The sequence below is a fragment of the Aegilops tauschii genome, chromosome 3 (assembly GCF_002575655.3).
Source record: "Aegilops tauschii subsp. strangulata cultivar AL8/78 chromosome 3, Aet v6.0, whole genome shotgun sequence".
Classification (NCBI taxonomy): domain Eukaryota; kingdom Viridiplantae; phylum Streptophyta; class Magnoliopsida; order Poales; family Poaceae; genus Aegilops; species Aegilops tauschii.
In genome coordinates this window covers 487,154,991-487,169,162 of record NC_053037.3, presented here as the reverse complement: position 1 = coordinate 487,169,162, position 14,172 = coordinate 487,154,991, and the positions used below count along the sequence as shown (strand labels likewise).

Genomic DNA, 14,172 nt, shown 5'->3' with positions numbered 1-14,172 from the left:
CTGGGCTACGGCCGGTTCTCGCTTTGTTTAAGTTATTGTTGCAGATAAATTTGGAGAAGTCGCATGTACTCCCTCCAACACTGACTCCCTCCGTTCCTAAATATAAGTCTTTTTAGAGATTTCATTATAGACTACATACGGAGCAAAATGAGTGAACCTATACTATAAAAGGCATCTATATGCATCCGTATATAGTCTCTATAATCAATCTCTAAAAGGACTTATATTTAGGAATGGAGGGAGTATCATGTATGTACATACAATTCTGCCAGCAAGATGGATATGACTGGCTTCACTCAGTAAAACTCTTGCAAAGACATGGTCGCAAGTAAAAATATATCAGAAACTGCAAACCAAGAACCATTCTCGTCCAACAAAAATCAACAGGGGCACACTTTTCGTATCTACTGTACATAATAGCATACATGCCATTTGATCATCTACCATTGAAAACACCACTAAAGACTTCGGCGTCACCTCCGAGCGACGCTTCCCACTCTATGGAGGTCAAATGAATTCGAGACAGCATTGGCATAATCTCCCTCATCTCAGGCCTGTCCAACGGATCCTCACTCAAGCACCACATCGAAATGTTTACCAGCTATACACGGTAGAAATGCAGGATTAGGCCAACTGAGATGTTTCACTGTGTCAGTGGTGATGAACAGTTTTACTACTAACCTTACACACTTCTTCTATGGGGTAGTTATCCTTCAAGGAGGGATCTATGATTCCCTCCAGTGAGCTCTCCACATCTTCTGATTTGAATGCTTTCCTCATCTGTCATGCAAACATTGTCAAAAACAGATAGACTATAAAAATTGAAACAGCTCTGACGTTCACAGGCATTTGTCATTTGCTCTTACAGTTGAGATAAGTGACTTTGTCTTATTAGCTTCCTTATTGTCCCGCACAAGTGCACGGAGACCGGTGATCAGCTCTGCAAGAACTACTCCAAACGCATAGACGTCAGACTTCGTGGTCATGTGAAGCTCACGGACTGACCTGCAGGGTTGATGCTTGGCATTACTATTACATTTGAAGCCTCATCAGCTGAAAAAATGTAAATCATTTCCAAATTAAAAACTAACTCTGGTGGAAGGTAGCCTGGCGTTCCAACCAAACGAGTTGCCAGGCAATCTTGTTCATCACTGCGCTCAACTAGCTTTACCAGCCCAAAATCCGCAACCTGTTATCCAGAAAATAATCAGATTGCAATCAATACCTGAGCAGATAACACTTTAAACTTTGTGGCTTTGAATGGCTCACTTTAGCTCTTAGTCCCTCATCTAGCAGAATATTGCTGGTTTTGATGTCACGGTGCACATAGCAGGCCTTTGTATGGTCATGGATGTACTCGATACCGCGTGCAGCATCCGTTGCTATCTGCGTTCTTGCAGTCCACGAGAGAGGTTGATGACCTAAGAATCAAGAAGTACCTCATTCAAACTTTCAGAAATTTCGGTAAACAATAAATCTAGTTTCTTTGACAGAAGCAAGCAAACATCAGCATGCATAATTATCTTTCTTTCACGTACCTTTCAGCAAAGGATCATGGAGATGCTCACTCAGTGATCCATTCTGAACATACTCGTAAACAAGGTACAGGTGGTCCTCCCCAGAAGCATAGCCAATCAACTCAACCTGTATAGAATTGTGCAAGTTTATGACAACATCGTAGCATGGATGTTCATTTCCTGGTAGATCCTACAATCTAAGTACGTACCACATTTATGTGATGTACTTTGCACAGCACTTTCAGCTCAGCAAAGAACTCCTTTGATTTGCTGTCTTTCATCATCTTAACTGCAATCTCCTGTGACCAAGGTCAAACATAAGGATCTGATGTTGCTTCGAGATTATAGTTACCTGAGAAAGATACTACATGAACTTCTTACATGTGTTCCGATGAAACCTAGGTAGACCATGCCATATCCACCCTCACCAATCTTCCTCTTCTCATCAAAGTTAGCTGTGGCCTCTCCAACCGCTTTCAGGCTGAAAATCACAGGCCTCTCCGTTTGGAATGGATCAATATCTGCAACCAATTGACCGAGAGTTATACGATGTGTGTATCCAAAATGTTTACATGTAGCATAGGGAGCATAACGAGACCATCAATCCTCTTGGATGGAAAGTAACGGCTCTCTAGGATAGCTATGCTTGTGTTGCTGGGAACTCTCTCCATCTCTTTCTTTGGCACTTCAACATTGGGCACCAGAGATCTCCTTCTCAGGCGAAGTACAATGGTGAGGGCGAAAAGGAGCATAATTGCAGCTGATATTGATACTGTGATTATGATCGGTAAACCGCCAAACTCTGAAAGTGTTCGAATCAAGCAGGGAGTAAACACGAAAAAGTTGAGCAGTCAGTTTATCAGTTACCAAAAGGCTAAAAGAACATAAGGAACACAACACCATTTGGAGATTCCAAACAATAAAAACACCATTTTGTGATTATCAGAAATCCTATGATGTGAAAAGAGAAAAGGAAAAAGAGGAGGAGAGAAACAACATTAGATGGAAACACATAAACTTGTATTGCAGAAAAATATACTGCTTATTCCATTTTAGCAAATTAGTACTATGCCAATGGTATCAACAAACTTTAGAATTTGCAGTCGGGTTAGTAGTTTACAAATTTCCTATGATGCAACATACATAGTTGAAAAGTAGGAATGACTCACTTCTTTTAGAAGAACTAGCAACTCCCATCGGGATGAGCAAGATCCAACCTTCCTTAAGAAAATCAGGATCCGTGACCCCCGCATTCAAGCTTAGGATCTCCCTCGAGCCTGATCTGAACAAGGTTGCGATGTTGCTCAGTGTATCTTTAGGCTGGACTGTGTAAGAAACCACCCCCTCCGGTGCCGTGGAGGAACAGCCACATAGAAGATGAACCGTGATTGTCTTGTTTGCTGCAGCAACAATGTTCCACGCAAGCCTACTGAAGTTACCGTTGATGCTGTCAGCCGTGTCGCCTGGACTAACCTTGTATGCAGTATCATGGAAGAGACCGCTCATGGTGTCATTGATTGCACCACACACGCACGGCACACGGACCAGCAAGTCCTCTGAACCAGAGCGCCGCTTGATGGGCTGGGTGAGAGATGCGCTGCCATTGAAGAGGGAGGCTATCTCGGACAGGCTGCGCCCTTGAGGAGTCACATAAAGGTACGAGCTGCACGATGATGGGTTGAGCGACGCAGCGTCGCACTGCATGGGCTGCCATTGCTCTGTTGCTGCTGCTAAACTCCTTCCAGGTAAACCTACACTAATGTGGAGGTGCTGCAGAAACAAGGCGAGGAAGAAGAAGAAGAAGAACAAGGAATGTCTGGCCATGGGGAACTAGCAACTGGAGAGGCAACTGGGATTCGGTTGCAGAGGGTAATTTATCTGGCGCTCCAGAATTTGGCTTCTGGCGCTCCAGGTATATTTGTACGGTGCGGTACTTCCAAGAAGGCTAAGATGCCAATTGCCAGGCAAGGCCGGCCGTGATGAAGCAAAGCTTGTTCGGTTGTTCCTAGTTTACTCCGCTTCCCTGAAGCTCCACATGGTTTGGGATATAGGAAAATTTCATCAGGGTATGAGAGATTCAGGCCAGGGTGCTTCTCACATTTAAAAAGTAGTCCAGCTAGCTGGAAAACCCTCATGGACTCAGAAGTCAAGCTTGCTTTTGGCTTCGAACATTTGGCCTATTTTGCTGGGTCGGAGCTGGATTGCAGGTGTCCAAACCTAAAAATATATAGCACTGAAAAGGACAGCATGACATGGACTGCTCGCTCTGAGACAGCATTTTGGCTATTGATACATTAATTTGACACTGTCAGACACAAATAAACAATAAAAGTTTCTAGCAGAATTGTCACTGAAGCTACAGGGAGTAAAAGTATTAAAAATATACTATAAAGAAAGATACAAATATATTACTATAAAACTGTCAAGAAGGTATTTCCTCACCAAAGAAAACTACGACAACTCTACAACTGCAGAAAAAAGGAAACTACTGATTGTAAGACCTAATCTAATTCTAATAGATAATGTGTTGGCCTAAACATCTCCTCCTCCTTGCTGGACACACACACACACACAACATAAGGGAGTTCTTGTTCTGGGCAACAGATGCCCTATCTTTTCCTTGGCAACCAATGCTTGTAAACATCCATGAGGTGCACGTCCTTATATAGGACTTGCTCAAACCGACCTAGCTAAGAGTACTACTCTTATAAAGCTAGCACATGAGAGTAATAAGTATCTTCTACCAAAACAATAGTACAGTTCTGACACCTAAGGTAAATTCCAACTTTGCTTCTACCACTGCTTGCTGCAGCCTTTAGGATAAGTTGACCAATTAAAGAAAATCCTTTTTTTCTTACTCTTTGGCTTTCTTTAAAAGATCTCATTGCACCAGCACAACTACAGTCGACTGCTTGACTAAGCCTCAACTTCATCATCCAAGCACTAAGAAGTGAAGATATATACGTTAAATATCGCCACAGAGCCATAAAATGATCAGGTTGTGCTGATTATATCATTTCGACATGTGAGATCTACTTTCTTTCAAAAAATATTGTAAGAGATTATCAATTCTGTGTGAGGGCAGCCTACTTAACTACTAAAATGATGTGTCACAATAATTTGTTGCCAATCTAGAAATACTTGAAAAATCTGTGTAGCAAATTGCTAGACTGGAACAAAGGGTTAATATGTCTTTCACAGGGTTTTATAGAAGAAATAAACAGAAGTGATATAAGATTAAGCACCATCAAAGCAGTGATCTTTATATAATACTACAGAATTGCTAACATGATACCTATATATAGCTAACAAGGGGATACAGGCAAGTGAAGGCAAGAAAAATGCAGGACTCCACTAGAAAGAGTGCTTCAGATATTACGTTCTGACCTAATATTACTCCACGACATCAACAACTAAGAAATTAGCAACACAAAGTTCCATGGATATATACTAAAATTTATTTTTGTACTCAGCAACAGCAGAAATAATTCTACACAAATAATAAAAAGCAAGAAAATATTTTTTGTCAAATGGTAAGGTAAAAAATAGGAAGTTTCAAGCAATTTCAGATATTTCATTTCTCTAAAACCATAACAATACAGAGTTCAAATGTACTTGACGTTCGGCATATTTCTCAATGATGCAAACCCAACCATCATTTCCTTGTATCCCCAACCCAACTTATCCCTGTGTTCTTGTGCATATCTTCTTTCAACATCTCGGTCCTGACCTCCTCAGCATCCCACCACATCTCCTCTGATGCATACAAGTTTGAAAGCATAATCTTGTAAGAAGCCTTGTCTGGATACAACTCACAGAGCTTTTCAGCAACTGCCCTACCAAGGCTGGAATCCCGGTGGAGACAACACCCCCAAAGTAATGCACCCCACACGCCACAATCTGGTGGCATTGGCATTGTCTGTATAAGATCATAGGCCTCCTTCAGCTGGTTAAACGTTGCAAGAAGCCTCACCATGTAGACATAATGCTGCATTTCAACCACTATGTGGAACTCATCCCCCATTCTCCTAAACAACTTCCATCCCTCGTCTAGGAGTCCTGCATGACAACAAGCAGCAAGTAAAGCTGAGAAGGTAGCACCATCAGGCCTGAGCTTATCACGGACCATCTCATCAAGGACTTCAATGGCCTTCATCGCAAATCCGTGAGAACCAAGGTTTGATATGACCATATTGTACATGACTGAGTTCTTGTTAGGAATTTGGCGGAATACCAAATATCCCAGCTCAGCAAAACCACATTTTGCATAAGCATCCATTAGTGAAGATGAGACTTTCATGTCTTTATCAGCACCAACCCTGACTGCATAACAGTGGATCTCCTTGCTGTAGCTGATAGTGGCTGTAGAAGCACATGCCGAAAGAAGACTAGCAATCAAGATGCTGTCAGGCCTCCTGCCAAAGTAGCACATTTCTCTGAACAAATCAAATGACTCATCATACTTGCCAGTCTGCAATTGCCCTGTAATGAGTGAAGAACATGTAACCAAGTCCGCATCCAGCAAACTACCAAACAAGGTTTGGCCCGATTCCACGCAGCCGCACCTGAAGTACATGCTAACAAGTGTGCTTCTCACATGGTGGCCAGAATCGTAACCGCCCTTGATACACACTCCATGGACTGCTTGACCAAAAGCAAGCGCTTCTGGATCCCAGAAGGATGAGAGCAAGCTGACCATCGAGTAGCCGTCTGGTTCCTCCCCAGCCCTACGCATCGCAGAAAACAGTTGAAGCCCCTCAAGCCACATTTCCCTGTACCCATACCCGGACATCATTGAGTTCCAGAGAACCAGGTCCGGCTCACGCAAACCATCAAACACATGGCGAGCACTCTCCACGAGCAAGAACTTTGAATATGCGCTAACGAGCGCACTGCCGACGATTGGGTGGGAGGACCAGCCGGAAGTTGACGCAATACCATGGAGGGTCTTGGCGCCGCCCGGCCGATCACAGTCGGCGCATGCGCGGAGGACGCAGGCGAAGGTGTGGGCGTCGGGCGGGGTGGCGGAGCGTCGCATGCTGGCGAATAACGCGAGAGCAGTGGGAAGGTCTAGGCGGCGCGAGTGGGCGCGTATGACAGCGTTGTAGAGGAGCGGCGAGGCCGGGCGGGGTGCTTCGTCGAGCAGGCGGTGCGCCGACGCGAACTCGCCGTGCGCAGCGTAGGATCGAAGGAGACGGAGGCGGAGGTCGTCGGGGATGCAAGGGGAGGCGACGATAAGGCGCGCGTGGAACTGCTTCGCGCACGAGAGAGGGAGCGCGCCGCCGCCACCGGCGGCGGCGGCGAGGAGCGCCAGCTTCCGGCGCATACCATGGACTAATGACTGGCCTCTTCCGACCGGGCGAAGGCTGCCTCTCCTGAAGCAGTTTCAAGCGTTGGATTTACGACGTACTCTCTCGGTAAAGAAATACTATAAGAACGTGTAGTAGTGATCTAAACGCTTTTATTATATTAGTTTACACATGAAGTACTAATCTATCATCACACGTTTTAATAAAGGAAAACATTCGGTGTCAACCGACTGAAAAGAAACTTCGCGTCCGCCTCCTTCGTTGTGCAACACGTGTCCATGTGGGCCTGATGCACGTCTCCACCTTCACCCGATTTCTAAACCAACGCCAACTTTTCTCCCACTCTATTCTCTCGCATCGCTTCTCTCATGTTGCAGAGTGGACGGGGGCGTTGGAAGCTGGGTGCCGCTGCCGCTCACACCGGCCAGCCGGTCGCCCCGCCGCTCAGTTCTCTCCTGCCCTGGGCGGCGGATCTGGCCCGAGCTCACCGGGAAAGCAGTCGGAGGCGAAGGACTCGACGACGGCTGCACGGTTCCTGTGAAGAGGAGAAGGAGGCGAGAGAGAGAGAGAGGTGGGTCATGGGAGAGGAGCGGCATGGCGAGTTGGAGCAGAGAAAGGGAGGAAGGAGGCGCCGGTGGGCAGCGGGATCACCGGGCGATGCAGAAGCTTCGGGCGCGAGCTCCCCTGGTGTTGTGGCGCAACGCACGGCCTCTTCGTCGACGTTGTCGATGTCGAGGGAGCCCTCATTGATGGATCCCTCCCAGCCCTGTGTGGTGTGTTTATGGGCCGGCGGCAGGCTATCACCATCCATGGTGAGGCATTTGGGGGTTAAGCACCGTTCGTAGATGCTTTTGCAACACCATCAATGTTTCTGAAACATAGGTCTTGTTGCAATAGTCAACAATGTTTATAAAACAAAGCTTTTGTTGTAAAGAGGGATCATGCACGGAGAGATTTGCAACGTCACCAATGTTTCTGAAACAAAGCTCTTGTTGCAATAGTCACCGATATGTTTCCGAAACAAAGCTCTTGTTTCAATAGTCACCAACGTGCTTCTGAAACAAAGCTCTTGTTGCAATAGTTACCGACGTGTTTTTGAAACAAAGCTCTTGTTTCAATAGTCAATACTCTTGTTGTAAAGAGCGATCGTAAGGTGAGCAACCTAGATCGGACGGCTCGCGAGGCAGCGGATCTTTTGAAAAGATCCACCAGCCGACGCGTAGCACTCCCCATAAAGGAAAATATTAATAAATGACAAAGAAATCAAGAGTGTGACTAGACTATGACTGTATGAGTGATGTGTCCTAAAAATCACACTTAGGTAGATATATTTATTTAAGCGACAAATAATTCCGGACAAAGAAAGTACCATTGAATCCGTGTTCAAAACAAAATTTCTTTGTTTCATATAATTGGATTTGACAAGAGAGCTTCAAGTGCAACTTTTGTAGTAACCGAGAATCAGTCTATTATTCTATTTTCAAATGTCATTTTAATTCGTAGTGCTATTTTTTTATCAACTAATTGAGTCTTTCATGAAAGAACCAAATGTATCAAAATGAACCAACATTTACTCCTTATATTATAGGATAGAGGGTAATATTTTGTCGACCGCTTCTTCTTCTTTCAACCTGACATATATTCCTCTCCTTTCTCGCTCCATATTTTATTATTCAATCTCATATATGATTTTTTTCACCAGTTTACAATGAAAACCAAGTGCCCCACCTTTTATTTATTTTCCATTTTCCGGATCTTTCCAATTAATATGGACAAATGAATCACATGCTAACTCAATATAATATTCTCTCTATAAACTAATATGAGACGATTTAGGCGGAAATTGCTTTTGGAGGCTGAGCTCTATGGAGGCCTACAAATGCAAAATTTGTGAAAATTTATATTTTTACATTTTAAAAAATTCTAAAACAAAATGCAGACATATATGAAGGCATAATGCACAAGTGTGTAAATTTTCAAGACGAATACGTTGAAACGAGGGTTATGCAGAAAAAACAAGGGAAAATTTTATTTTTGCCACTCTAGATTTCGCCAATTTTCCTTATGCCACTCTAGATTTTGACATTTCACCTTTGCCACTCTTAGTTTTTGACAATTATCACAATTGCCATTCCTGTGGCAAAAGCAAAATTTTCAGAGTGGCAATTGTGATAATTGTCAAAAGCTAAGAGTGGCAAAAATGAAATAAAATTATTTTGCTTTTGCCAAAGAATGGCAATTGTGATAATTGTCAAAAGCTAAGAGTGGTAAAAATGAAATGACAAAATCTAGAGTGGCATAAGAAAAATTGGCAAAATCTAGAATGGCAAAAACAAAATTTTCCCAAAAAACAAATCCGGGGCTTTTTAACACATGATACTATTCATCCTCTCAGACTATGAATTTGCCTTTTTTGTACAGGTCGCATTTCAGCGTATTTCATCATTAAGTTTTACACACATACACCTCACGGCCTTGTTTACTTATACAAAAAAAATCAGAATTTTTGAAAACGAATATTTTGATTTTTGATTTTTTTTCTTCAAAAAATCAGCCTCCATGAGATCCAAAACGCCATTCTCCGTTTTAGGTCACTACTTTATTCTAATAAGAAAGAAAAAATGCCCTTAAAAAAGGAAGGAAAAAGGTGCAACTCAAGAAAGATGAAAAAGAGGAGGTTGGTAAATTTAGTTTTTGTTTTGTTTTCGGTCAAATCTGATTATGTCCATAGTCAAAAATTCATCTTGGCTGTCCCATGCCGGTGCGGCACCGTCTTTTGCTCTCACTCTCCCGACACCCCGCCCCCCTCGCCCTACCCTAATCCGACCCAACGCGGCTCCAGTGCGGCCGCCGTGCCCTAACCTCTCCGCGGCTCCCAACTCCTGACCACCCCGCACCCCTCCGCCTTTCACGCGAGTCGCCGTCCCCGTTCAACCCCACCGCGTCGCCCTGCCGTCCTAACCCATCCGCGATTCCGGCCATCGTTTCTGAGTTATGGGCATTCTATCATCCACGATTTAGTTTAACCCCACCTGATGTGGGTAAATTTTGGGCGTACCGGTGCACGCCCCAGATCCGCCCCTGTTTCTTGAGAGAGATTAATTTGTTTACTACTAGTATCGCTTGAAATACTTGGGTGCTAGCGCTTAGAATCAGAATGAACCTTCATTCAGTTTGCCAGTTCCTGCTTTTTTTTTAAAAAAATGCACAGATATCTGGATGAGTTTGGTGACATAAGTATATGCTATTTGAATCTTACCCTCGTTATCCATGTTTTCTCAGGTCTGTGCATTCCAAACCAGCCCTTGGACGCCCCTTGTGACAGCAACAGCATGCCTAAGATAAAGACAAGCCGCGTCGAATATCCTGAAGGATGGGTGCTTATTGAACCCACAATCCGTGAGCTGGATGCCAAAATGAGAGAAGGTATGCATGTTATTGAGTATGCTTATTATCTATCTGTGTACCCTTTTCAGATGTGCAATGATATTTCGCACTCTAGGATGGGTACTAATGTGATTTGCACGTGCAGCTGAAAACGATACACATGACGGGAAGAGGAAGTGTGAAGCACTCTGGCCAATTTTCCGCATTTCTCATCAAAGAAGCCGTTACATTTATGATCTTTTCTATAAAAGGAAGGAAATATCAAAGGAGCTGTATGAGTTCTGCCTGGACCAGGGTTATGCAGACCGTAATCTGATTGCAAAGTGGAAAAAGGTTAGTAGTATCCTTAGCTAAATATCATTTTTACATGCACACAAATCTTTTTGTTTCGTATTACTGTAGAGTGTTATTTTTCATTTCTTCTCGCATTAGATGTTCTTTAATTAACTAATGCGTGTACAGAGTTAGTTCATATGTATGAATAAACACACCATCAAGTTTTTACTCTCTTATTTATCTTTTTCATTCACAATTACTCCCTCCGTTCCTAAATATTTGTCTTTCTAGAGATTTCAACAAATGACTACATACGGAGCAAAAAGAGTGAATCTACACTCTAAAATATGTCTATATACATCCGTATGTGGTAGTCCATTTGAAATATCTAAAAAGACAAATATTTAGGAACGGAGGGAGTAACAGATAGTAGTTCTCAAAATACACCCTGAATAAATTTCCCTACCTTTGCAATTTTATTCTGGTGATGTCAAACTAGCAGCTGATGTCGTCATGCTTATGCCTTTATCACCCCATAATATTCTTTAGCTTAATGCTTGTGTTCCGGACATCTGAATTGATTAATAAAGTATGCCGTGCTCATTGCATATTTATGTTGAGCTTATATAAGATGCTTTTGTGGCTAAATCTGTGACATGTGGGCAACTTCATTCATGGCATGAATTTGCTTCTATAGCATTTCGTCAGCATTTACCTCGATGAACGGTGGATAATAATCGTAATAAAATTGAGTTCCTCGACGAAGGGTGGATGTTATATTCACTCCCTGTTTACTGTAATCCTGATTTAAAGTTAAAGAATTATACATCTAATGGTCAAACTTTTTGTTCCGAGTAATGTAGCTCAGTGCTCCCGTTCGATTTCATGAAACTGACAATACACCAGATTGATCTCATCCACACATGGCATGCTTGTGCATCCACCCTTCCTACCAGTATCCTTTGATGCCTTACATTACAAGTATCCCGGACTCCAGGGTACTTACGATAACTTTGTGAAGCCACACTCTAGCACCCTGACCATAACAAGGACAAATACAGAAACAGAGACGGGCACCAAAACTCCAGTTTCCTGTTCTGATCTTTGTTATCATCAATCTTCATTCCTATGCACCAGAGGCCTCTATCCCTAGTGGTGACTGAAAACTTCAGATGTCACTTGCAACAGCAGTTGCGCTTGGTGGCTTCACAAGTTTAGCTTTTGTAAGCCAGCCCGGTAGGATAACCAATGCGGAACCTGTAACATACATTAGCAGGGTCCTGAAGAACATATTTAAACAGTGCGGTCCCTGGTTTTCCATATGGAGCAAAGCAAACCACACGTAAATAAAACAGCTGCCTCCACTAACTGTGCATGCTTTACAGTCTTACAGAGCATCTAATAATCCATTCATGTACTTCACTAAACAATGCAGGCATAGTCTTAGTACCAAAAGTGAAGTTCGCTACCTCCCATACATAACGGACTACTACACAATGGATTAAAGGATGATCTACTGCACTGCCACCAGCCTCTTCTGAGCAAATTATCCTTAGTTAAAATGCTATTCCTAAATGCTAACTACAGAGGACTTTTGGGGTTGTTTGGTTACTGAGTTTGTAGAGAACCAGATGTCCGTAAACTCAGTTTCTGTTATAACCACCAAAAGACTTGTTTGGATTATCTAATTAAAACGTGGATATGTATACTGAGTTCTACAAAAACTCAAAAACCCAGTTCATGAAAAAACGAGTAATAGACGTTTTTCTAAAAACCTGTTTCTATATATGAGATCAACGTCCTCATCCTGGTGAGTTCAGCCGGTGGTGACAAGAGCTCAACGGAGTCGACGTTGATAAGCAGGTTGTGGTGCTCATGGCCTTCACGGCGGACCCGCGTGATGCGTTGTTGCTACATCCCTTGTCTGCTTTGCAACCACCATCATCGTCCCGTCCTCCAGTTCCGTCTCCTGCGTCGTCGCCTCGTCGGCATGGTGCCTTGTTCCCGTCATCGCCTCGTGAAGGCCATGGCTATCTCACCTGAGTCGTCGCCTCGTCGGCATGGCCGGTGCCAATACTGGAGCAGCGCCGCTGCCACCGGAGGCTCCGTTGTCCTTATTCCGGGCGTGGATGTGATGGCCGGGGAAGTCAGACCTGGGGGCTGGGCTGGGTCTTCGAGTGGGGCGGCGAGGGGCAGGCTCACTGCTGCTGCCATGTCACCATTGTGTGATGCAAAGAATGCATCAAAGCCGCCGTGATGCGAGCCGGAACACCTCTCATGTACGCATTGTTTTTTCTCGTGAAACAAAGAACTGCACGATCGTGTTTATCCCATCCAAACAAGGAATTATATATGCTTACATTTACCCAAAAAACCAACTAAAACTGGTTTTCCTAAAAATCCTCTAAAAACCAGTTTTCTAAAATCTCACTGTAATTCTTTGTATCCAAACAACCACTTAACTTGAGGGACCTTGACTAACCAAAATCTTTTGTAAGGCCAAACAACCTGTCTGGTTTTTAAAGCCAAATACAAACTAAACAGAGAAACAGCCATCGTTGCCCAGTAACCATTACATTTTATTTGTTTGGCTCATCAGACAACATTGGCATCGCTACATCTGCTCAAGTTCCAACCACATAACAGTTTTCTCTCCCGCCCCCACAATACATCCCTACCCTTCCACCAAAAATGTAGCAGCACTGACATTATAACTGACAACAACATCACAGAGCCACAAATCCTTCCAGAACTTGTCCTGGTACGAACACCCACCTCTTCCATACAGAACTGAAGAAAGAAATCTTTCACCTTCATTGAAACCATGCAGAAAATGTGACCGTGCAGGCCTAGTACTACATTGTGCTAAAGTGCAGTTGCCTAGGTACCTTCTCCTAACCAGCTCCTAACAGACACCGTCATTCTCAATCTTTAGTAGCCATTTAATGATTAGGTGACCATGACAGTTAAATATACAACCCCCGTCCCCTTGGGTTGGTAACATATATCCTGCCAAGTAGCAATGATATTTTCTAGCCCCATGCTCTTCCTGCCACAACAGACCTTTTCTAATTGTAGCACTTGACATGTAGATAGAAATGTTTCAGAACCCTAAGTACAAAGCTCCCCTTAGTGCTTCATTCTTCATAGTTTTCCTTCTGTTCCTTCCAGTTACTTCCTCCGTTCGGAAATAAGTGACGCTGTTTTAGTTCAAATTTGAACGGAGGGAGGACTTGTTATTCTGTTCTTTGTTTAGTTACTATGATCCGTCAGATGTTCTTACTTACCCGTTGCTTCCTTTTTGTGTACGCGCAGCCGGGTTACGAGCGCCTGTGCTGCCTCCGCTGCATCCAGACCCGAGACCACAACTTTGCGACGACGTGCGTGTGCCGGGTCCCCAAGCACCTGAGGGAGGAGCAGGTCATCGAGTGTGTCCACTGTGGCTGCAAGGGATGTGCCAGCGGCGACTAACTGACTAGTCACTTGTATTCATCACGTGTCGTCGAATCCATGGTTCTAAAGTGAGCACTCTGGTTATTTCTCAAGTGTGGCCTCTGGTAAGAACAATCGTCCTGTAATGTAAGCACTTGGCAGATATCTGTTGTGTCTGTACAATCGGTCATCCAGTTTTCCTAACAGAAACACACATTTGCTCCCCGTACGCCATTGCTTTATCATCATCA

General features: G+C 43.7%; 3 protein-coding genes across 3 annotated transcripts; 1 reads left to right on the top strand and 2 right to left on the bottom strand.

Annotated features, from left to right (window-relative positions):
• Nucleotides 1-300: 300 nt before the first annotated feature.
• LOC109734600 (lysM domain receptor-like kinase 3) lies at nt 301-3,341 on the bottom strand. Its single transcript, XM_020293804.4, has 10 exons — nt 2,687-3,341; nt 2,116-2,319; nt 1,899-2,038; nt 1,727-1,816; nt 1,539-1,644; nt 1,270-1,421; nt 1,092-1,189; nt 867-1,005; nt 682-780; nt 301-601 (listed from the first exon to the last, which is right to left on the bottom strand). The coding sequence occupies exons 1-10, from the start codon at nt 3,339-3,341 to the stop codon at nt 437-439; spliced, it is 1,848 nt and encodes a 615-aa protein (XP_020149393.1). The 3' UTR covers nt 301-436.
• A 1,729-nt stretch (nt 3,342-5,070) lies between these two features.
• Nucleotides 5,071-6,843, bottom strand: LOC109734597 (putative pentatricopeptide repeat-containing protein At1g64310). Its single transcript, XM_020293801.4, has one exon. The coding sequence runs from the start codon at nt 6,841-6,843 to the stop codon at nt 5,173-5,175; it is 1,671 nt and encodes a 556-aa protein (XP_020149390.1). The 3' UTR covers nt 5,071-5,172.
• Nucleotides 6,844-9,578: 2,735 nt separating this feature from the next.
• Nucleotides 9,579-14,150, top strand: LOC109734599 (protein BUD31 homolog 1). The gene is made up of 4 exons (XM_073510894.1): nt 9,579-9,817; nt 10,109-10,252; nt 10,359-10,546; nt 13,805-14,150. The coding sequence occupies exons 2-4, from the start codon at nt 10,159-10,161 to the stop codon at nt 13,958-13,960; spliced, it is 438 nt and encodes a 145-aa protein (XP_073366995.1). The 5' UTR covers nt 9,579-9,817; nt 10,109-10,158; the 3' UTR covers nt 13,961-14,150.
• The last annotated feature ends 22 nt before the right edge of the window (nt 14,151-14,172 follow it).